The sequence below is a fragment of the Microtus oregoni genome, unplaced genomic scaffold, assembly GCF_018167655.1.
Source record: "Microtus oregoni isolate MIOR12 unplaced genomic scaffold, Mior012 000107F_000, whole genome shotgun sequence".
Lineage (NCBI taxonomy): Eukaryota > Metazoa > Chordata > Mammalia > Rodentia > Cricetidae > Microtus > Microtus oregoni.
The window spans coordinates 535,221-558,291 of NW_024544722.1; the positions used below are offsets into that span (position 1 = coordinate 535,221).

The window sequence follows — 23,071 nt, forward strand, 5'->3', positions numbered from 1 at the left end:
GAAGAATGCCTATCTGAAATATATCTCTATATATCTAGAAAATCTAAGTAACATGACTACAAACTTGACTATTATGATTATCCATCAACAACCTATATTTCCTAATTATACATTACATTTTAAAAATGAACTACACAATCACACCTTATTCAAGATCAAAAATACATATACATATAACAGAATTGACCTTAAAATCCATACCAATGCAAATTATTCATACCTATATCATTTCCCCCTTTAAATGTAAAAGAACTTTTATAAACAATATTTTGGGAAGATGGGCGCAGTTTTTTCTCTCCAAACTGCTTCCTGCTGAATGGGGGCGCTGTTAATCAGATCATTTAGGGTATAACCTGTGTGCCAGGTTTATCTCAGTTGCCAGTTGAGTGAAGTAATTTTTTGAGGGTGTTCACAGGAACTTTTAGGGAGGCCGTGGTCTATCATACCATATTGGGATAGATTCAATCCACAGGATCTGGTCCTCTGTGAAAACAAAAGAAGACCCTTTCCAAAGCATCATATCCTTAGACCCAAAAGGTATTGAGGTTTCCCAAGATCAAATTCTTGGTGCAGGAAAATATGCTGATCCACAGGTCAAAGCTCTTTATGACGATGAAGTACTGTGTCTATGTCACCAAGCAGCTTTAAATGCTTGGAATAGGATACAAGATCCAACAAAAAGGGTTGAATCATATACCAGAATTAGACAGGGACAGAGAGAACCCTTTATTGACTTTTTGCAAAGATTAATTAAGGCTCTGGACATAGGGGTAACAGACCCAGAAGCTAGACAAATACTTCTTGAATCTCTAGCTTTTGAGAATGCAAACATAGAATGCAAAAAGATAATTGGGCCTTTAAAGTCTAGATCAGCACCTATGGATGAATGGATTCAGCATACGATGAATGTTGAGACGTTTAGCTATAATGATGAATCTTGGGTAGGAGAAGCGATTTCCAAAGCAATGAGGAGACATCAAACTGCCAGGTGTTTTAATTGTGGTAAATTAGGACATTTGCAAAGGAATTGCAGGCAAAGAATTTCTAGGAATAATATCTCTTCTGGGAATGACAAAAATAAGAGACCTCGGCCTTCAGGTATATGTAGGAGATGCGGTAAAGGCAGGCATTGGTCCAACGAATGTAGGTCAACAACAGACAGACGGGGCAATCCGATATCATCGGGAAACTGATGTGGAAAAGGTCTCTAAATTAATTATAAAAGGTAAGCTGAGACTTCGTCAACTAGCAGGTATAGACCCAGCAAAAATTATAGTGCCTTTTACTACTGAAGAAATAAAAAAGTTATGGGAAGACAATGAACCGTGGCAAAGAGCTTGTGCTAACTTTTTGGGAGAAATTAATAGCAACTATCCCAAAAGTGATAGACTTAATCTCATAAAAAGAACTTCTTGGATTCTTCCTAGAATTGTACGTGATGCTCCAATAACTGGAGCCCGTACGTTCTATACTGATGCAAATAAATCAGGGAAAGCAGGTTACAAGTCAGATGAATTGAGTAAGGTGGAACAAAGCCCTTATAATTCTGTCCAGAAGGCAGAATTATATGCCATTCTTATGGTGCTAAGGGATTTTAAAGAACCTCTTAATATAGTTACAGATTCACAATATGCAGAAAGAGTTATCTTGCATATTGAAACCGCTGAATTTATACCAAATGACACAGAGTTGACTTCATTGTTTATCCAGGTACAAGACATAATCAGGAACAGGCTTTGTCCGATGTACATAACACACATCCAGTCCCATACAGGTCTGCCTGGTCCTCTAGCCCAAGGCAATGCTGAGATTGATCAATTATTGATTGGAAGTGTGTTGCAGGCCTCGGAATTTCATAAGAAGCATCATGTCAATAGTAAAGGCCTAAAGAAAGAATTTTCCATTACTTGGCAACAAGCTAAGGACATTATAAAGAGATGCCCTACTTGTTCTTTCTATAATCAAACACCGTTGCCTACAGGGAGTAACCCAAAGGGTACTAAGAGAAACAAAATCTGGCAGATGGATGTGTTCCACTTTATGGAATTTGGTAAATTAAAATATGTACACCACACCATAGACACGTATTCAGGTTTTCAATGGGCTACAGCCCTGAGCTCAGAAAAGGCTGATTCAGTAATCACACATTTATTGGAAGTTATGGCCATCATGGGTATACCTGCGCAAATAAAGACAGATAATGGTCCAGCATATGTATCTAAGAAAATGAAACGCTTTTTTAATTATTATAATATAAAACACATTACAGGTATACCAAATAATCCTACAGGTCAGGCAGTTATAAAAAGATCAAATCGTACTATAAAGGATATGCTAAACAAACAGAAAGGGACTAAAAATACCCCCAGAAATAGATTACATAATGCTTTATTAACCTTGAATTTTCTTAACGCTAATGAAAAAGGAACGACAGCAGCAGAAAGACATTGGATAATGGAAAAGTCTGCTGAACTAAATCAACCGATTTATTTCAAAGATGTGCTGACCTCTCAGTGGAAGCCAGGAGATGTGCTACGTTGGGGAAGGGGTTTTGCTCTTGTTTCCACAGGAGAAGAAAAATTGTGGATACCATCAAAATTAATAAAGTTTCGATTTGAAGAGGAGAAACCTCTTGGAAAGGAAAAATGACAACTCATCCACAATGATGATATTCATACAGGTGGTAAGAAAAACATAGAATGGGGGCAGGGTTCTGTTCTTATCTCCACAGGAAAACACTCATCTTTGAGAAATTCAAGGGACCCTGGATGTTTGGATACTGACAGATGGAAAAATACCTGCCCAATAAAAAATATCAAGACAACTGAATGGATTGTGTAAGTAATATTAAACCATATTTCTAAATTTATAAAGCTGGTTTTGAAGTTGGACTCTGGCTCAGTCCCTCTCCAATTCCAAGCCTGTTAGTAAGAGAAAAACCCAGAGTTTCTGGAGTTTCTGTCTCATGTCAAGAGCCATGATATGGGACAGAAGGGACAAAAAAAAATATGAGTTTAGAAAACATCTTTGCTTTTCTTCATATCTATCATACTTTTCATTGAATATATCTATCATGTCTTTCATTGAATATATATATATATGTCTATATATGTCTATATGATTAATGTTTAAGTTTTTCATAATGAACAATGAGTTTTTCCTAAAGTGACATTTGAAGTTTCCAGGAAGAAGATGGGGCCCCATAACAACAACTCCACCTGGTTGATATGACGTCATGATACTGATAGCGCTACTACAAGACCTGCTTTTGGTACCAGCTGCACAAGACAGTTCCAACTTGGTTAGCTGAAATGGTGCACATCTTATACAACATTTTGGCCAGACCTGCACAAAATACTCAGAGACTATTGGCAATTTTAAAAGACATTGATCTTGAAATTTAACCATCATTTCACTTTCACAGGATCCCCCAGAAAGAACGTCGCCCCCATGACAGCTGGAAGTAATTCTAGAGGACGACGTCCCCTTTCCCAGTAAAACTTGCCCTTGGGTTTAGGGACATCATTTAGGGGTTGATTATAATTAGTATACGATTGAGGGTTGGGGGAGGAATTTTATACGCTCAGGGATCATTTTGAAAAAAAAAAAAAAAAGAGGGATGATGGGATAATAGATTTGTAATTGTGAGTTACTGTTTTTAGACAAATACATTGCTATAGATTCTTGTATATTGATACAAAGTTAAATTATATTAACTATTGTACGCATGCATGTTTCTACCTCTGTTTAAAACATTTTTTTATGTATTGACATATATTGTATTGATATATATTGTATATATTTACCATATTGCAGTGTACATTTCTACCTCTGATTAAGATACTTATATAATGATTGTGTATTGATATATATTTGCCTACTGCAATGTATATTTGTACATTGTTTATATTTGGAGGTCATTGTCCTCATTTGTTTCACAGTCGTTTATTGTCTTAGTCTTTAAGTTAGATAGATATTGAGAATTATATAGACTAATAGTCATCTAAGTTTGTCATTTATAATAGACTAATCAGGTTCTTTAGATATATAGAGATTATACTCAGTATAGATAGATAATCTTCAACTTCTTCAAAGAGCTGTAGAAAATGGCCTTTAATCTAACTCAGAGTTTTGTGGTAGTGAGACACAATTGCTCCTGGCAACACCACTCTATTCCCGAGAGAATGTTGAGCACCAAAGACACTCCACCTGGAGCCTTTCTTTTTGGCAGAACTGGCGTTTGGGCAAAGAAATGCCCATACCTCAACAACTGACAAAGATACAGAGCATGCATCAATGGATAAAACAGGACTGTCATATCCTGCCAAGACAGGGTAAGATAGTTTTGAAAAGTTGCTTGCCTTAGAAAATGGTATGTCAGTTATGTTAGGCCTTAGCCAAAGTTGGTTGCTTCAACGCTGCTAATGTGACTTTGGGTGATTGCCCAGGTAGCTAGTTGTCTCTGTAATTTGTTGCATGTTTTGGAAGTTGTTTTACTGAACTTCCTAATTACCCAGGTAACATTATTTCCCTTCTCAGATCTTCGATGGGGTTGAAGACTATATAAATGTAGTTACTTTCTCTCATGACTTGGCCAAGTTATTTATTATACAAGACCTAAGCTAGTTAGAATAGGATATTTGTACTTATTGTATATAATTTCATAGTAGGTTTAGAACTCTCTTATTTAAACAAAAGGGGGAGGTGTTGCGGGAGGTCCTCCCACTCCTCCAGCCTATCACCGCTGAGGTACCAGCCCACTGGGGCGTGGTTTCTCTCCCTTTAAAAAAGCGGCCACTTCCCTCTCCGCTCTCTCTTCACTTCCTGCTCCGCCTGCGACTAGACTCCTTTCCTGGTTGCGTAGAGGGCTGTTGCCTGGGACAGTGATCTGTAAGTTTTTTCCCCTTTAAATAAATACCACCCTAATAATCATAACCCCGAATTGGTGTGGCATTGTTTGTGACTTACGCCTTCAGAATATGTTTTGGGATGTGAGAGACATACTGTGTTGATTTTCATACTGCCTCCTCAGTATTGGGATTAAAGATGTGCACTACCACATATGGCTGGTATGGCTTTTGTTAATCCATGATAACTATTTTATGCTTGACAGGGAATTCTCTGCTGAGACATCTGATTCAAATTTCTAGCTTCCTGTTTGACTGACAATGTACGAGTGAGGATGACTGACAACTATAAAGCTGACAAGGGGTTTCATTGGAGGGACTTTCTCCTAGCAAAAAGAGCAAAGGATCGGTAGCTAGCCGAATGGCAGGACTAGAGAAGCCTTCTATTATGCTGCACAGCACTGGAATAACAGCATTTGCTGCAACACCACCTAACTGCTGCACAGCACAGGCTAGCAGGGCAGGTTTATCAGTTTACCACAGACCACTGCTGTGGGTCACCAGACCACTGCGCCTGGGTGGGAAGGAAAGTAACCACAGAGCTCTGACCTCTTTTGGCTAGTGCAGCCCACAGTGACTCCAGACCTCTCGTGACCTGGACGTTGAACCCAGGTTGCTGCAGACCCTCACTGTGGTTATTTTACCTGATTGCTGCTGCCCCTGGTGGGCACAACCAATAGTTTGCAGGAACAAGGCGATAGTGACACACACTTTTAATCCCAACACTAGGGAGGCAGAGGCGGGTGAATCTCTGTGAGTTCAAGGCCAGCCTGGTGTACAGACAGAGTTCCAGAATAGGCTACAAAGCTACAGAGAAACCCTGTCTCTTGGGCTGGAGAGATGGCTCAGCGGTTAAGAGCACTGATTGTTCTACCAGAGGTCCTGAGTTCAATTCCCAGCAACCACATGGTGGCTTACAACCATCTCTAATAAGATCTGGTGCCAACTTCTGGCCTGCAGGGACACATGCAGGCAGAACATTGTATACATAATAAATAAAAAGAAAAAAAGAAACCCTGTCTCAAAAAAAACCCCTACAGAGCAATTCAAACCACAAAATATTCCCTCTCCAAACAACTGATGAGACGACCATGGAGGCCATGGCATACAAAAAGGTGCAGTTGGAAATAATACGCCTTACAGACGTCAATAAGCTGGGTTGGGGGTGCTTTGAGAACTAGCCTAAGAACAAAAACAGAAGTGACACTGGGCCTATGTGTGTGGCCTCGTGTTGGGAATCTGAAATACACTTTAACCCTCAGTCAATTTCCTTAAGTAATCTAAACAATGATTTGGAGAAATCGCCTAGACCATCTAAGATTCCCACCCTGTTACCAGCTCCTGCACAGCCACATGAGTCCTTTCCTTGGCCGTGAGTACTACGGAAAAGATGTGCCCGCCGGCAGTATAGAAGGCTGCCCCTTGCCATCTTTCCAATGATGGGGGATATGGGGGTGATAGGAACTACTGCCTTGAACACTACAGCTCTAATGTGGGAGAAAGAGCCTACAACAGATCATTTATCAACTAGATAGACACCAGACACCTTCAGTTACACTCCATGCCCAGAGAGAGTCCCTGACAGAAACAGTCTCCCAAAACGGGCAAGGCTTACACTTAATTTTCATGTTCCAGGGAAGACTGTGTGATGGTAAGAGAGACTTTCTGCCTTTGTGCTGACAAATCAAAATTTATCATGAAAAAAATAGCTTAGATCAAAAGCATAAAGGAAATAACTTCTGATTCCATAAAATGTCTGATTAAAAGCCATGGCTCACAACTTTTCACTGTCCTGGATGTTCCCTTACTCACCCTTTTTATAAGACTTGCCATAGGGCCTAATATAATAAATTGTCTTTTAAGTTCATTAGACAAAAAACTTGCCTTTGTTGGACTCATGATCATCGGGAACCAGTATTTACCCTTTATCCAAGTTAAAAAATTTAAAAATCACTTTTCCAAATGGGGGAATGAAATGATTAAGGTAATGCCATCATGTTCTGATTCCATTTTCTGTTTGCTTAGACAGTTCTCAGCCCTTTACCCCCTCTTCACAATGGTCATGTCTGCCTTGGCAACATGTGAGACTTCCATGGCCCTGACCAAAGTCCAGATGTATTAACCAAAATAACTGGAAAGTTATGTCTGAATAACTACTATACTCTGCCAGAAATAAATGTTTCAAGGTTACTGACCCTCACCTAACTTTGATGTATCTTTCTGGGTTTGCCTTTAATGGCACCACAAAACTCTTCAGAGTCCCAACTCACTCTTGGTTTGGCCATCAAAAAAGGACTTAGAACTTTTATCAGTATGGCTGTCAATAACTATCTTGTGTGGATCATTATTACAGTTGGTCAAGGACACTCCCTTAGCAACAAGAGCAAGCAGGCGTGCCCTACCTGTGCCTACAGGCCACATCCTACCTCACACAAAATTGTAAACTTATTTAAACACACTAATTTTGTTTTGTTTTTATAATTTGGTTGTGATTCTCCAGGATGAACTTAGTCTGTTGTATTATCAAAAGGCTGGTTGGACATGCCTGGTAGAAATGAATTGGGAATGGGCAAGGGCACCTTAGGAATTGCAGAAAGAGCCAGTAAAGGGAGTATGGGGAGATAAAGTAAGATAGTCCAGAGGGGAGGATTCCTGGGTGAGACGAGAGGAAGCTGGAAAAGCAGAGGCTAGGAGGTGGTGCTACCTAGAAGTGTAAAACCTGACCCCTGAGAGCTGATAATGGAGTGTAAGTACCATAGCAGCACAGAGAAAATGGATTCCATCAGAAGAATGGAGGGAGTGGAGTTCAGTTAGGAGAGTGGTCCATAATTCAAGGGAAAGTATGAGGTCGCAAACCGCAGAAATGCAGTAAGAGTGGGAACTAAAGAACAACACTAAGCCAACTTAAAATCAACTTCATACTGATTGAATTACTGACACTCTTATCTCCTTCGGGACTAACAGGGTCATTATACACTGAAAGACTACAGTGCATAAGTACTTGTAAACTAATGTTGAAACCCTAAGAGTCAGCAGCTGGCTTGCTTCCTCTACCCCGATTTGTACATAAAAGCACTTTTTTCTCATAAAACCCCAAAGAAACTTGTTATTCGACGGGGAGTAAAAACACTATATCTAACTCCACGTCCAGTACAGAGCTTGGGACGTCTCATCTCGGTCTGTTTTGCTCCCCAATAATTTTTGAAGAAAGTTCTACGTTCTGGTCCTTGAGCCCCGCCCTACGCACTAAGACAAATGCCAAAGATTATTTTTCTCTCAGTCGAAGCGGCTAGTTGCTCCGGTCTTTTCATCACACAGCGGGTTAAGGGGCTAAAGCCCGCCCAGGTAGCAGTTCACTGCCGGGATTAAGGACCCTGCTAGGCAGGTGTGTTCTGACTGCAAATCTTAAAGATCCCGATTCTCACAGTCGCACCTCGAGGCCGCCACTTGCTGAGTGGCTCCCTCCAGGAGTTACGATGGACGACCCTTCTACAATTATGGGAATGTTGTGGGCTCAGAGCGAGCAAGGGGTGGAAAACTAAGTTTCTTTTCACTTACCCTAAAAGCCGCCATACCTATGACCCTCTCGGCTCCTTTTTTTTTTTTTTTTTTTTTTTTTTATCGGACGGAGAGCGAAGAGGGACAAAGGAGTTCAGTTTTTTTTTTTTGCGTCACCACAGCCCCTCCCCTTTACGCTGCTAGCCCGCTGGCCCCTGTCCTTTCTCCGCCCTCCTGCAGCTGCTTTGTCAGCCAGGCTGCCAAAGTTAACTAGTAACACTTCTCTGGAGAAAGGGACTTCTTTTGATTGACACTCCAGTCCTCCATAGATAGAACCTCTCAGATTAGTCTCCCCACTCCGACTAGAAGTTTTTCTTCTTGGGTGAAGGACTTTTTTGTTTGTTTATGTGATTTGTCTGGATAAGAACTTAAAACTCAAGTTCAACTGCCTTAATAAACAACTATATAATTACAAGAGCACTTCGCCTTTGCCATCCTTGGGGCAGTTACATTCATTCTAAACCTGTCACTGAGCACCAATAGTCAGGCAGTTGATGAGAGTAACTATAAAACCTAGTGGCATATGGTAGAGACCCAGGAGAAAACGACAAATATTAGAAAGGCCTGAATGCTGTTCAAGAAAATAGAATATGGATTAGCAAGATGGTTCAGTGTGTAAAAGGTACCTGCTGCCAAGCATGATGACCTGAATTTGGCTGAGACACACACACACAAATGTATTATAAGGTTAAAGAATAGAAGGTATCTGTTGAGATGGAATGGAGTTTCCTGGTTCACATAGATTGATGAGGCGGAGAAGGTGCAAAAGTAGTATGAGTGAATGGGGGCTTTGTGTGTCACTATAATAAATTTGGGTTTTTATTTGCTTGTTTTGCTTTATTCTGGTTTGTTTGTTTTTTATTTGCCTGTTTGTTAGCTAAAGAGAGAGAAAGGCTGTGGGATGGAGGATGTTATATGAATTTTTTTAATTTAAAAATAAACATCTGGAAAGTAGTTGAAGGGGTTTTAGCTTATGGTGTGACTTGATCTGAAACACATTATAAAATGGTGATTCGGGAGCCCTCAGGAGAATATGCTGTAAGAAAGTATATCATTCTCTATTTGGGCACAGACTCCTGAGGCCTCTGCCAGTAATTCCAAGAAAAAGAGTGTTCATAATTTGCCCACTAACTTCTTAATAATAGTTAATTGCATTCATTCATTTTTTTCAACAAATATTTCTGGAGTGTAAATTATATACTTGGAATTAATGGCATATTAAACATATTTGATACTCGAAGCAGATTCTTTTTATTGAGTATGCAATCAAATTATATTGTTAATGATTAAATAAAACAAATAACAATAGTCATAATTAAAAGACTGAAATTTTTATTATGTTCTTACACTTAAAGTATAGCATAATAAATTTTAATATTTTATTAAATATAAAAATATAAATATTTTATTTTAAGAAAATATCAGCATGCAAATAAATTACAAAATAAATGCTATAGCATAAACTACAAAAGAAAAATAGTGGATAATATTTAAATTTTTCATGGATTTGTTTTTCTGATAAAAATAAAATTGTCTATGTATTGGCCAGCCACTTTAGGATTAGTAAATATATCAGTTTCTGTTTTTGAGGTTTAACATTTGCATATTTGTTAATTGCATCATCAGAATCTAATATTTCTGAATATTCAATGGGTAATTTAGGTAGATTTTTAAATTTATCTCTTTGCTCCTAGTTGGTTGAAGTGTATTTGTCATTAATTTTGATATTAGTAAAATTTCTTTCACAATTAGAAGCAAATATGCAAATAGAAAAATACTTAAAAAATCACAACTAAGCATGCACCAAATCAGAGAGATCTTAGTTTCTCAAAACTTCAGGAACTGTATTACAATTATGTCTCTGTTTCTTCAGAATTGATTATTAAGGTCATAAAATTTTCCATAATTAATCATTTTTAATCAAAGTACCATTTTTAGAAAATTAATCTTAAACTTCTATCACAGTTGATTACAACTTTGGAAATTTTTCTTCTTTAAAAATGAATGGCAAAAAATAAATAAAAATAAATGGTAATGTCTGAGTAAAGCTCAGCTGTCTAGCATTTGATGAACTGCTTAGTCAGTGGGGTAGACTGTGTAAGAATGCCCCCCACTCCAAGACTGATTGTTTTATTTCAAGAAATGCTAGGTAATCATCTTTTCGTGTTTTTCCTAGTACTTCGTTTTCAATTTTGATTTTAAAAATCACATTTCCTTAAATAGTCATCGACTAATAACTGACTTTCTCCCCAAATTATTTCACTTAATATTCAAAGAACAATTTGAAGCTTAGTTTTTAACTGTGTATTTCAAGGCAGACTTTGGTTTTTCATGTATTTTTCTATATGATGAATCTCACTGACAATTTCAAATTCAGTACATAGAAAGTAGGAAAATATAAGGAAATACTCTAGTAATTGTTAACTTTCTAGAATAAAGTTACTTTATATACTACCCTCATTCTCTCTCTTGCCCCTATTTCTTGTTTTACAAGCATCATTTTTCGTATACTATGGGTGTCAAGTAATTAGAAAATTTATGTTCCTTGGGAGGTGATACTAACTCTTTTTGATTTTAATTTTTTAACAAAATGAAATATAATAAGATAACACAAAAACAATCACATCAAGCAGGACAAGACACACTAACAGAAGGAAAAAGGCTTCCCAAGAGAAGACACAGAAATCAGAGACCCACTGGTTCACACACTCAGAAGTCCCATGAAAAGACTAAAAGGCATAAAATATATGCTGAGGGCCTGCTGCAGACCAGGGTAGGCACTGTGCATTCTGATTCAGTCTCCATGAGCTCATATGCACTTTGCTCACCTGCTTTAGAGGATGTTGCTCTCTTGATGACCTCCATTCCCTCTGGGTCTTGCATTCTTTGTTTCTCCATTTGTGAAGGGTTCTCTGAGCTGAGTGGAGGGATTTGTTGAAGACATATCATTTAGAGCTGTGTGCTCCAAGGGTTCTTTCTCTCTCTCTCTCTCTCTCTCTCTCTCTCTCTCTCTCTCTCTCTCTCTCTCTCTCTCTCTCTGTCTGTCTCTCTCTCTTTCTGTGTAATATCTTGTTGTGGGCCTCTGTATTTATTTGTTCCTCTCTGCTGCAGGAGGAAGCCTATCTGATGAAGACTGAGTGAGGCACTGATCTATGAGTAGAGCAGAGTGTCATTAGGAGTCATTTTATTGGGACTTTTGTTTAGTTTTAGAACAGTAGTATTGGATTTGACCCTAGGTTTCTGGGCTATCCAGTTCCTGGTTCTTGGTCAGTCAAGCTGTGTCAGGTGTGAGCTCCTAGAATGGGCCTTAAGTCAAGTCAGACATTGATTGGTTACTCCCACGAGCTTTGTGCCATCGTTGCCCTGGCATATTTTGCAGGCAGCCTACAGAATGGGAAAAGATCTTCACCAACCCCACATCAGACAGAGGTCTGATCTCCAAAATATACAAAGAACTCAAGAAATTGGTCATCAAAAGAACAAATAATCCAATAAAAAAATGGAGTATGGCTGACAACCATCTGTAATGAGATCTGGTGTACTCGTTAGGAAAATACCTGGTCAGTTGTCCTCATCAGCTTAGACCATGAAAACCCAATATGGACAAGTTCAACAGAACCATCATATACAGACTACCCATGCATGCTTCAACATTATCGGAGCATAAATTTCATCTTGATTTCATGTTGATTTTAGGAGTGTGTGATGACTAGTTATTGCCTGGTAGAAAAATTTTTGTGGACCTGTTTCCCTGTACTGTTCAACTGGTGTGTTTACAGGGAATATTTGCTGGTGTTGGGGGCTAGGAAAATGAGATGAGTTGTAGTGAAGAAGATGAAGGAAAAGATCTTTGGGATCCATTGGGGATGGGGTCAGAGAGGAAGGAAGTCTGCAGTGGAGAGAGGAAAGGAAGACTGCAGTGGGAGTTCTGCTACAGAGCTAGGACTAAAATGGGGTGGCAGAGCTGGATATGGAGCAGCAGAAAGAGGCAAAAATGTGCATTCAATCTACCTGTTTCCCAGGCAGGAGTGACATTTGGCTTAGCAGGGGATGCCTGCTGGGGTTGGGACTGACAAACCAATGAGTTGAGGGAGGGAAATTAGAATGGGAAGATCTGTGGAATCCACAGTAGATGACAGCAGAGGGCAGTGAAGGATGCAGAAAGTGTTTTGTTGTTAGAACTGGGGTTGAGACCGGGGGATTATGTCCATGGGAACAAAGGTAAAGGTGAGTATCTGTGGTCAGCCTACCTGTTTCCCTGCATGAATGGCCTGTGGGTTAACCAGTGACTGTTGGAGTAAGGACTGGAAGATCTGTGCGATCTACGGGGAATAGACAGGGGAAGACTGCTATGGGTATTCTGCTCAGTTCAGGATGAGGCAGGGATATTGGATCTGGGGGAAAAAGAAAGAGGTAAAGATTTCCACCCAGCCTATTTGCTACTCTGGCAAGATTGTGACCCTATTTACTTTTTATGCCTCCTTAAATACAGTATCCTACTTCTCATGGTATCCAGTTATGTGATAGCAACTTGCTCTCTGAAGTATATCCGGCATGACACAAAGTCCATATTGCATTAGGCAAATATTAGCTGGGCCCGTTTGCCATTCTCTGTCTTTTATATCACAAGTAAGCTTCCTTTGTAGAAATCTGAAGAACTAAAATGACACACAAAAGTCAGCTCAGGGTGTGGCCTTTATCTGGATGGCTGATGTAAAGCTGGGGTAAAAAGGTCATTGGAGATGAGGACTAGGAGAGCTAATGACTGAAATTTCAATTCAAATACTAACCTGTGATCTCAGTTACTATCCTTTCAACTCTTTGCTTCATACCTTTTTGGTTTTTTTTGGACTCTCAAGATCTTTAGGCCTTAATATTTACACTAGCTACTTATAGCCCCAGCATTTATTATAAATATAGCAATTTGAAAGAAAAAGAAACATTTGTGGTCTTATGCTTTCCATGTGTCAGGAAATTAGAAATAGCTTAGCAGGATAATTTTACCTCTCAATGTCTCATGAGGTTGAAGTCAAGCTACTGAGTAGACTTGCAGTTATCAGAAGGTTTGATTGAGGCTGTAGCGTCTGATGAGTCACTAGGTGGTTACGAGGGTATCTGAATTACTTGCCATGTCAATTTCCCCATCAAGTTTCTGAGTATTCTCATGTCACGACATCTAGCTTCTCTCAGAATGAGTGATACAAAAAAAAGAGCAAGGAGGAAGCTATAGCGCCTTTTATGTCCTAATCTGGATGTCACTGTCACTCCAGCTACATTCTTGTATTTATTAGAAATGAGTCACTAAGTAAAACACCTACGCCAGGAGAGGGGAAGCATATTCTAGCTTTAGAAGGGTAAGAACACTTCATGTATATTTAAAAGGCACCATATTATGCTTTTTATTATCTAATTTTATTTTCTAAGTAGCATAGATTCCATGGTATATATCTTCAATAACTTTATTTGCAATAAACTAAAATAGCCAGCCTCACTAGTAATAGAAAATATTACATATCAATAATTATTTACTTCCTTATCATACAAACACTCAGTCTAGGCCTGGTACCGAGGTTCCTTTTATCATGTTGTTTAAGCACCCTCAACATATAATTCCATTTTCTGGTTCAAAATGCCTTCTCCACTTCTAGACATTGCACATGGATAACAGGAAGTAGAAAAAGAGAAAGTAGAAAAGTCCTTGTGATTGAACCCAGGGCCTGATGCATGCTTAGACAAGTACAGCTACCTCTGAACTATATCACATGACCACTTTTATTAAAGTTATAATTTTTTTTAATTTTTATTTTATTTATTTATTTATTTTTAAATCCTTAATAAAGTTATAATTTTAATATACTCAAATGTCTTAGTCAGTGTTCCATTGCTATGAAGAGACACCATGACCATGGTAATTCTTACAAAGGAAAGCATTTAATTGGGGCTTGCTTACAGTTTCAGAGGTTTAGTCCACTGTCATCATAGTGGATGGCACGATGCCATGCAGGAAGTCTTCGTGCTGGAGAAGTAGCTGAGAGTTCTACATCCAGTCAGCAGGCAGCATGAAGAGAGAGACTCTGGCTTGGAATGGGGTTTTTGAAACCTGAAAGCTTACACCAGTGACACACTTCCTCCAACAAGGCCACACTAATCCTTTCAAATAGTGCCACTCCCTGGTGAACAAGTATTCAAATCTATGAGCCTATTGGGGTAATTCTCATTCAAACTGCCATATCATAAACATATTAACAGCAAACTGAGTATAGTGGCACATTCTTTTAATCCCAGCACTGGCAAGGCAGAGGATTCAAGGCCAGCCTGGTCTACATAGGACATTCAACACTACAAAATAGACATACCTACCTCCTCTCCCCACAAAAGCAAAAGAAAAGAAGAGAAAATATTCATTACACATGACATATCCTGTGGTATTCCAATGCTTTATGCATTATATAAAGTTTAAATTGGGGTAAACTTATGCACTCAAACCTCAATCATTTCTTTACGTGAAAACATTCCAAATTCTTTCTACTTTTTGAAGCATACAATACTGTTTTGTTACTATATTCACTGTATCATGAAATAAAATACCAGAACTCCATATTCTCCTTTTTCTTACTCTGAAAATATTGGGGATGGTATAATAGCATCTTTGATTTTCTTTAAAGACTTTGCTTTATGAGTTCCAGAATCTTACTGTAAGCTGTTTGGGAAAAAAAAAAAAAAAAAAAAACAAGTCAGGACATTTCATCCTGTGTTCCTAATAGTCATTTCCTCATAGGTATTCAAAAGTCATTCATTCTTTATTTTGTATAAAAGGGCATGAGGTGTGCAGAAGAACTTGTATCATGATGCACATGTAGAGGTCAGAAGACAACTTTGTTTAGTCTGTTTTCTCCTTCAATCTTTACATGGATAATGGCTATTGACCCCAGATAGCCAGCAAAGCACAGTAAATACCTCTACCAAATAAGCCACCTGTTGGCCCTCAAAGTTTTTAAATAGGGTTTCAGTTGTTGAGGAGAAAAAAAGAACTTGCTCTTTGAGCATTCTAAAATGAAGAACTACTCCCAAAGCCTATCTACTATCAGTCCATATGCTAATACTTTTAACTTTTGCTAACTAACTAACCAGTCCCGGTGCCCCAGTTCTGCCACATAGGAATACTTTCTCATTAGCAGGGGCTCAAATTCAAGATAAAATGTGAGATAGTTACAGTGTATCATGAGTGATATTTTCCTCTTTAGAGTTTAAGGCATGACTCGGCAGTAAAGAATGAATTTTCTAAGCTGGTGTCTAGTAAATATTGGTGGCGTACAGATAGTAATGAACTGCTTCAGGTGATAGAGAGTAATACCATTAAGCTACTACAATAAATGTAGCACGAGAGATATGAAGAAATGTTTTCTAAGTGGTAAAGATACTTAGTAATTGTGTGTGTGTGTGTGTGTGTGTGTGTGTGTGTGTGTGTGTGTGTGTGTGCAACAAAGATTGAACATCAGTGGTGACATTCTTACTTAAAGAGAGTACTCTCTTTAAATATGTTGGCAGATGTCATTACTCTTTTAGCTTCTATGACTAATCTTCTTATACAAGATACTAAATTAAGTACAACCTGGGTAATAATAAGCTTTTGTTGTTCCCTCTTTCCCCCAAAATCTCTGATTATTCCCACAAAATTAAGTCAGAGGTTAATATATGTACATCATGATAATATATGTACAAATGATAATATATGTACAAATGAGGATTTATGGTAGTTAAGAATGTCAAGTTAGAACTCACAAAAAAGATACTTTTAAGTGGCTAGAGTATGCTTATGTTTAGTGTGTGTGTGTGTGTGTGTGTGTGTGTGCGCGCGCGTGTGTGTGTGTGTGTGTGTGTGTGCTCGCGTAGAGGTCAGATGATGACTTTCAGGCACCAATTCTCTTCTTTCAGTTTATGTGTCCTGGGAATGAAACTCAGGTCACCAGGCTTTGCAGCAAGTGCCTTTACCCACTGAACCATCTCGTCAGCCCTCTGCCCCGTTTTTTAAACCAGGGTCTATCACTCAATTTGAAGATCACTAATGCAAAAAATCTGGCTGGCCAACATGCCCCAAGGATGCACTTCTCTGTCTCAGCAGTTATGGAATTAGAGGCTGGAGCTCCTCTGTTTCTGGCTTATTAAATAGATGCTGGGAACCCAAACACAGGACCTCATGCTCACACACAAATGCTGTACAGTTAAGCCAACTCCCCAGCCCTAGTTTATGCTTTGTGGGAAGGTACTTGGTTACTTAAAATGTGGCCAGTTCATAACAGTTTGGCTGTTTTAAAAAAGTTATTTTCCCACTACTTGAAATGGCCAGTGGGACCCATAAATCCTCTTAATTGTCTTTTTGTTGTTGGTCTGAAAATGTTGTTTTTCCTTACTTTCATACTCTGAAATATTTTAAAAGTAAAGGATTTGTCTCCCTGAAATAAATCATAGCCTAGATAATACATTATGTATTTCCAGAATTGTAATTTCTATTTGGAAGATATGTCTGAGCTAAAATGCTGAATGGGTATGTGGAATCACTCTTTCAACTTGCCTTGTCTTTTGAGCATACGAGAATACCACAGACATATTGGATTGGAAGATTTATACAGACATTTAAAGTTCTTGAGGTTCATGCGAAAAGTCTAAGCATGCCTCAGTAAACTCGTGGTGTATTGTTAACTTGCTCTGTTTTTTCTAGGGTGAGTGCATGAGAAGCGGCCAAAGGTAGAGTCAGAATCGCAGACCATAAATGAGGAAAGTTGTATTTTCATTAAATGGTACAATTTTTACACTGAAAATGAAAAATTGAAATAAATGCAGGTATGAATTTCAAGGACCACAGTAGTGTGGTGGAGTCAAGTGATCTGAACTTCAAAAGGTGTCAGCAGTGAAAGGAACTTCTGATAGTTTTGAGAAACGAGTTATGATCGAATGCGGTGGTCTTCAACCTTCCAAATGCTGCAACTTTTTAATACAGTTCCTCATGTTGGGTGACCCCCAACAATAAAATTATTTTCTTCACTACTTCATATCCATAATTTTGCTTCTGTTATGAATTGTAATGTAAATGTCTGATATGAAGGATATCTGATATGTGATCCCTGAGAAAGGGATGCTTGACTCTCAAAGGGGTCAGGACCCACAGTTTGAGAACCACGGGTGAGCAATTTGGAATATCATCTTATATCTTAAGATAAAGAATACAACTTTGGGAGAGAACGACAAGTCTGACATACAATGGTAAAATTTCCATCAAACAGAACAGCTTGATTCAGTCTCAAAAGACAACAGACATTTCCAAAGAACATCTACATGATGTTTTTTGAAGCTCAGTTTGAACAGAAGCTCAGCTCATTTTCACGTTTCAAAGTCCACAAGAGGTGTGTTTGAAATCTGACACTGCCATTTCTGGAGTGGAAGGGCTTACTGCGGCAAAAAGTCAATGGTCTAAACTTTGCCTATTGAGTGGAACAGCTGTCTGGTTCTGGGAACGACCCCCCACAGCATCCATGTAGATATTGGGTTTCAGTGCAGTTAAACTATCTATAAAGCAAATATATTTAAAGTCATTGAATTTAGTGACTTTGCTTCAGCAAGCAGACTGTGTGTTAGCATTTCTTCTCGGAGTATAGCTGCTCCCTTTTAATTTAAAGTCAAGATATCAATAAAGCTAGCTTAGCTTTTTATATTTCACTTTCATTTGAAAAAAATGAGCCTTTTTATAACCTTCCTATCTGTTCATTAGTTGTTTATCAATACAAAATTAAAACTATTAGAGGTAGAAAAGGCCCCTGAAATTATAGGTGGCCTCTTGCTGGAGACTGTATTCCTTCACCAGAGTTTCTGATACTTATAACCAAGAGTCACAGAGATTGGTACTGACTCCAATGACCAAACAGTATATCAAGATTATGACCCTCCTTTGTTGAATAAATAACCAAAAATATACCAAGGTTGCTCTTGAATGCTTTCAGAGCTGGTCTAAAAGCTCTAAACTTCATGGGATAGAACAAATAATTCTAAATATTCATCCACTGGTGGCAACTAGGAGATCTTGCTGGATAAGAACAGATCTAGATCTTTCCTGATACAGATAATCCCTTTTCTGGATAAGGGGTGTAGGCCAAATGTAGAGTGATGTTTACTGTGACTTAAAATCTAGATTAATCATTAGCAAATCACACACACACACATACACACACACACACACACACACACACACACACACACACACACCTCACAACTATTCCCTTTCATATTTAGGGATAGGACAGTGCAAAATATAACTCATCAATTTATATTATAGATTAATGGCTTTGAAAATAGATCAGTGGGTCAAAGTGCTTCCTTTACTATACATTCATATAAAACACAAAAATGTAACATTGAATCATCCCTCATGGTCCCCAAATATGTTTATTTTAGTTTTGTCCCCTACTATGAACCCTAACCAAACCTTACCAACCGAATTTCAGTTGTACTTTCCCAGTAATACATCTATTAGAAAAGTTGTTTTGTGTTTGTGATGAAAAAAACTGTAAAAAAAAAAAAAAGAGCCCAGAATCTCCTTGAAACGCTCCAATATACTCAGTTTTTCCCTGGACATGATTGATATTAAGGGTAAGCCAAAGGATCAGAGAGAAACAAGACTGTGTTTTGGCAGAAGTAATCAAGCACATATGCTTTCTGCCCCAAACAGTTGTCAGAATGCGAAACTAGAACAAATTTAGTTGGAGATAGAATTGTTTCCAAGTCATAATTTGTGGATATAGGCCATCTTGATTGTATAAAACAAAATGAGAATTCCCACTGAGCAATTGCAGAATAGTGGATTTTGTGAGGTGGGAAAAAGAAAAAAGAGCAGCAGAACAAAGCTGCTGATTAATGATTAATGTCAGCGTACTTTAAACTACTTCTGTAAGAGTTGATAAAGAGGATCCTTCTTTATTATACAGGCAAACTAGAGTCTCCCGTCTTTAGGAAAACCTGGTTTGTTTGGGATCTGTAAGGTTCTTTAGTGCTAGTTTTGTTGGTTTGGGTTTGGTCTGCTGGGTTCCAGATAGCCTGCCACAAAGTTTTTTTTTTAAACATATTTCAACAACTGCTCACACTTTCCACTAAGTAATTTCAAGTGTTTTGATCAACTTAACACTCTAGATCAATTCTAGGTGTTTGTTGACTTTTGGTGCCCCTACTGGAAGAGGTTGAAGAACAAATAAAGGCATCATGTGGGTTTCTTGTTTCCACCCTGCCACTTTCTTCACAGCCTCATGAGCACAGGAGCAAGGACAGCAGAGAGTCTTATTCCATAGCCACTGCCCCAATTTAAGCAAAATCATTCTCGTCTAAATGCTGTTAGGTCTAATTTTCAATCTCGGTTCACAAATGACTGGAGAGCTCTTACACTTGTCTACTGCAGTATGACATTTCCTTGTCAGAAATGCATCCTTGCTGCTAAAACTTTCAAGAGCTGTGAAGAGTCTGAAATTACACCATACTTATCACTTAATAAGTGAGCTTACTATAATTTCATAGATGTTGGGAGAAAATATGAAATTCCTGTTTCAGAGGGGAAAAAAAGAATGTATTGCTTGTGATACTGCGGTGTGAATCTCATGTTCACATCAATGTCCTATTGTCCCCTGGTCCCATGAAGATGGTGCAGAAGGTAAGCCTAGGTAGATACTGTGCACTTCGGATCTGCGTCACAGTTGGAGACCTATAATTTTTTTAAAAATTGTCCTAGCTGGCATGGTGGCATACATTTAATTCCAGCAGGCAGATGGATCTCTAAGTTCAAGGCTAGCCTGGGTTGCACAGTGAAACCTTGTCTTAAACAAAATTTAAAAACAACACACATACACACACACAAATCAAAAAGATGTTGTAAGAAAACTTGTTAAATATTTCATGGTGGTTGCCATTATCTTTAGTATCCTGGTCAAGAAAGAAAAAAGCCACCATTTTTCCACAAATGATCTATACTTTCTAAGGATATTTGCTATATACATTTATCCTTGTAAATATAATATAGGAAAAGGGTTTTCAAAGTTACATATACAAATGCCATGGAGAATTATATCCCAGAGATGGAAAAAGTGGTAGATTGGTTATTTTAACTCCCTCTTGGAGCACATTAATTAATCAGTTGGCTTTAGTTTTTTTTTCCTTTTGATTGTTTATTGTTACTTTGGTGTGTGTGTGTGTGTGTGTGTGTGTGAGAGAGAGAGAGAGAGAGAGAGAGAGAGAGAGAGAGAGAGAGAGAGAGAGAGAGAGAGAATTTGGGAGGGTTTGTTTCTGATTTTTATTTTAAGACAGAGTCTCACTGTGTATCCCTGGCTGGTCTGGAACTTACTATGTAAGCCAGACTGGACTTAAACTCACAGAGATCTTCTACCTCTGTCTCTCGAGTACTGGTATTAAAGGCATCTACCACTAAGCCTGCCTCTTGCTTTTTAGCTAATGCAGAACAATTCTTTTTCCAATGTTCTTTCTAGTCACAGCATCTGCAGTCATCTTTATTAAGAGACTCTCATTCCTCTCTTAATTACAGGGTAGAATATCTAATTGCTTTATATCTAATGACATCAATTTATTCTCAATCTTATTTTGATTTGTTTGAAGGATTTTGAAATTTTTGTCAAGTTGTTAGAGTTTTGTTAATAAGCCTGGTACCATGCTCCTACATTTCGCTAACATACTGCACCACTAATTTGAGGGCATCTATTTTTGCAGAAAAAAAATGAGGCTACCCAAACCTAGGTTTTCATTTATTTTTTTCACAGATGCTTCTCACAAGGTAGACAACACACACAAAGATGCTTCCTGCAGCATCTTTTGGTGACACCACAGAAAAGGAAAATCAACATAAATGTTGTGAAATACCACCCTATTTTGGTTTAGCATTATTGTGAAACATAAAACAGTTAATGAAATGCCATTTCTCTGTATATATAAATTTAAAGGGTATAATTTAATGAAAATAGTATTATTTAAAGCATATTTGGTATTACTTCATATATAGGAGAAAAGACAACGAAACACACAAGATAACTCCACCATTTTTTTTTCTTTTGTCACTGACATTTACAGGTCCTAATTTGTATAACAATGAACAGAAAAGAAAAAGAACTTAACTGCAATTTAAAAAAAAACCTGATGAATAATGCCATCTACATCTGAGTTGGATTTCTTAAACATATTCACTGAAAACTTACTATTTGTGGAAAAAATTTCTTTTTTAATCTTAATTTTTATTCCTTATGTACATTACATCCCAACCAGTTTCCCCTGCCTCTTCTCCTCCCAGTATGCTCGATCTCCTCTCCCCTAGATCCATTCCTCCTTCATGTTCCTTTAAAAAAAGAGCAAGCTTCCCAGGAATATTAACAGAACATGGCATAACAAATTATAATAAGACTAGGCACAAATCCTCATATCAAGGCTGGACAAGATGACTTGGTAGGAGGAAATAAGTCAAAGAGTCAGAGGTACCCCCCTACACTTCCACATTTAGGGGTCCACAAGATCACAAACTACACAACCAGAACATACATGCAGAGGTCATAAATTAGACCCACATAGGATCCCTGATTGTTGCTTCAGTCTCTGTGAGCCCATATGAGCCCTGCTTAGTTGACTCTGGGTCATGTTCTCATTCTGTCCTCTATGCATCTGGCTCTTACAATTCTTCCTTCCCCATCTTTTACAGGGTTCCCCTGGCTTTACCTAGCATTTGGTTGTGGGTCTTTGCATCTCCTCCTATCAACTTTGAAATGATGCCCCTCAGGTGACATTTGGGCTAGGCATCAATACATGAATATTGTGGAATATCATTAGGAATCATTTCATTGACTTCTTTTTGCCTATAATATTTGATTCTATTCTGGATCTCTAAGCTGATCAACCTCTGGGTCCTGGCTACCCATGCAGTGTTAGGTGTGGGCTCTCTCTCTTGTGGTGTGGGCCTCAAGTAGTACCAATTATTGGTGGGCAACTCCCACAAGTTCCGCACTGCCATTACACCAGCACATCTTGCAAACGGAGCATATTGGAGGCCACAGGTTTTGTGTCTGAGTTGATGTCCCAGTTCCACTGCTGGAAGCCTTGCCTGGCTATAGCAGATGGTTAGTTCAGGCTCCATATCCCCCATTACTAGGAAACTTTGCTAGGGTCACTTTCATTGATTCCAGGGAGTTTCCACGTCACCCCCCAAATACCCCTCATTTTCAGTTGTCTCTCGCAGTACTCTCTTCTTCCGTGCCCCCTGCCTGAATCCTCCTGTTCCCATCCCCATCCATCCCCAATCCACTTGAAAAAAACCCTAGCCTACTTCCTTTTCCCAGAAAGATCCATGTGTGCCCCCTGGTGCCCTCCTCGTTATTTAGCCTCTCTGGGTCTGTGAATTCTATCATGATTATCCTTTACTTAACAACTAATACCCTCTTATAAGTGAATACATACCATGTTTATCTTGCTGAGTCTGGGTTACTTCACTCACAATCTATCCGGTTCCATCTACTTGCCAGCAAATCTTGTGATGTCACTGATTTTAATAGTGTAGCAACACTCCATTGTGTAAATGT

The 23,071-nt window shown here is 38.5% G+C and overlaps 1 protein-coding gene across 1 annotated transcript in view; it reads right to left on the reverse strand.

The window, feature by feature from the left end:
• LOC121443445 (MICOS complex subunit Mic27) overlaps positions 1 to 8,517 on the reverse strand; it is a 57,220-nt gene extending 48,703 nt beyond the window's left edge. The window contains exon 1 of the mRNA XM_041645199.1: positions 8,466 to 8,517. Coding sequence (XP_041501133.1) covers positions 8,466 to 8,480 — 15 coding nt within the window. The 5' untranslated portion in view covers positions 8,481 to 8,517. The remainder of the gene's footprint in view (positions 1 to 8,465) is intronic.
• Between the last annotated feature and the right edge of the window lie 14,554 nt (positions 8,518 to 23,071).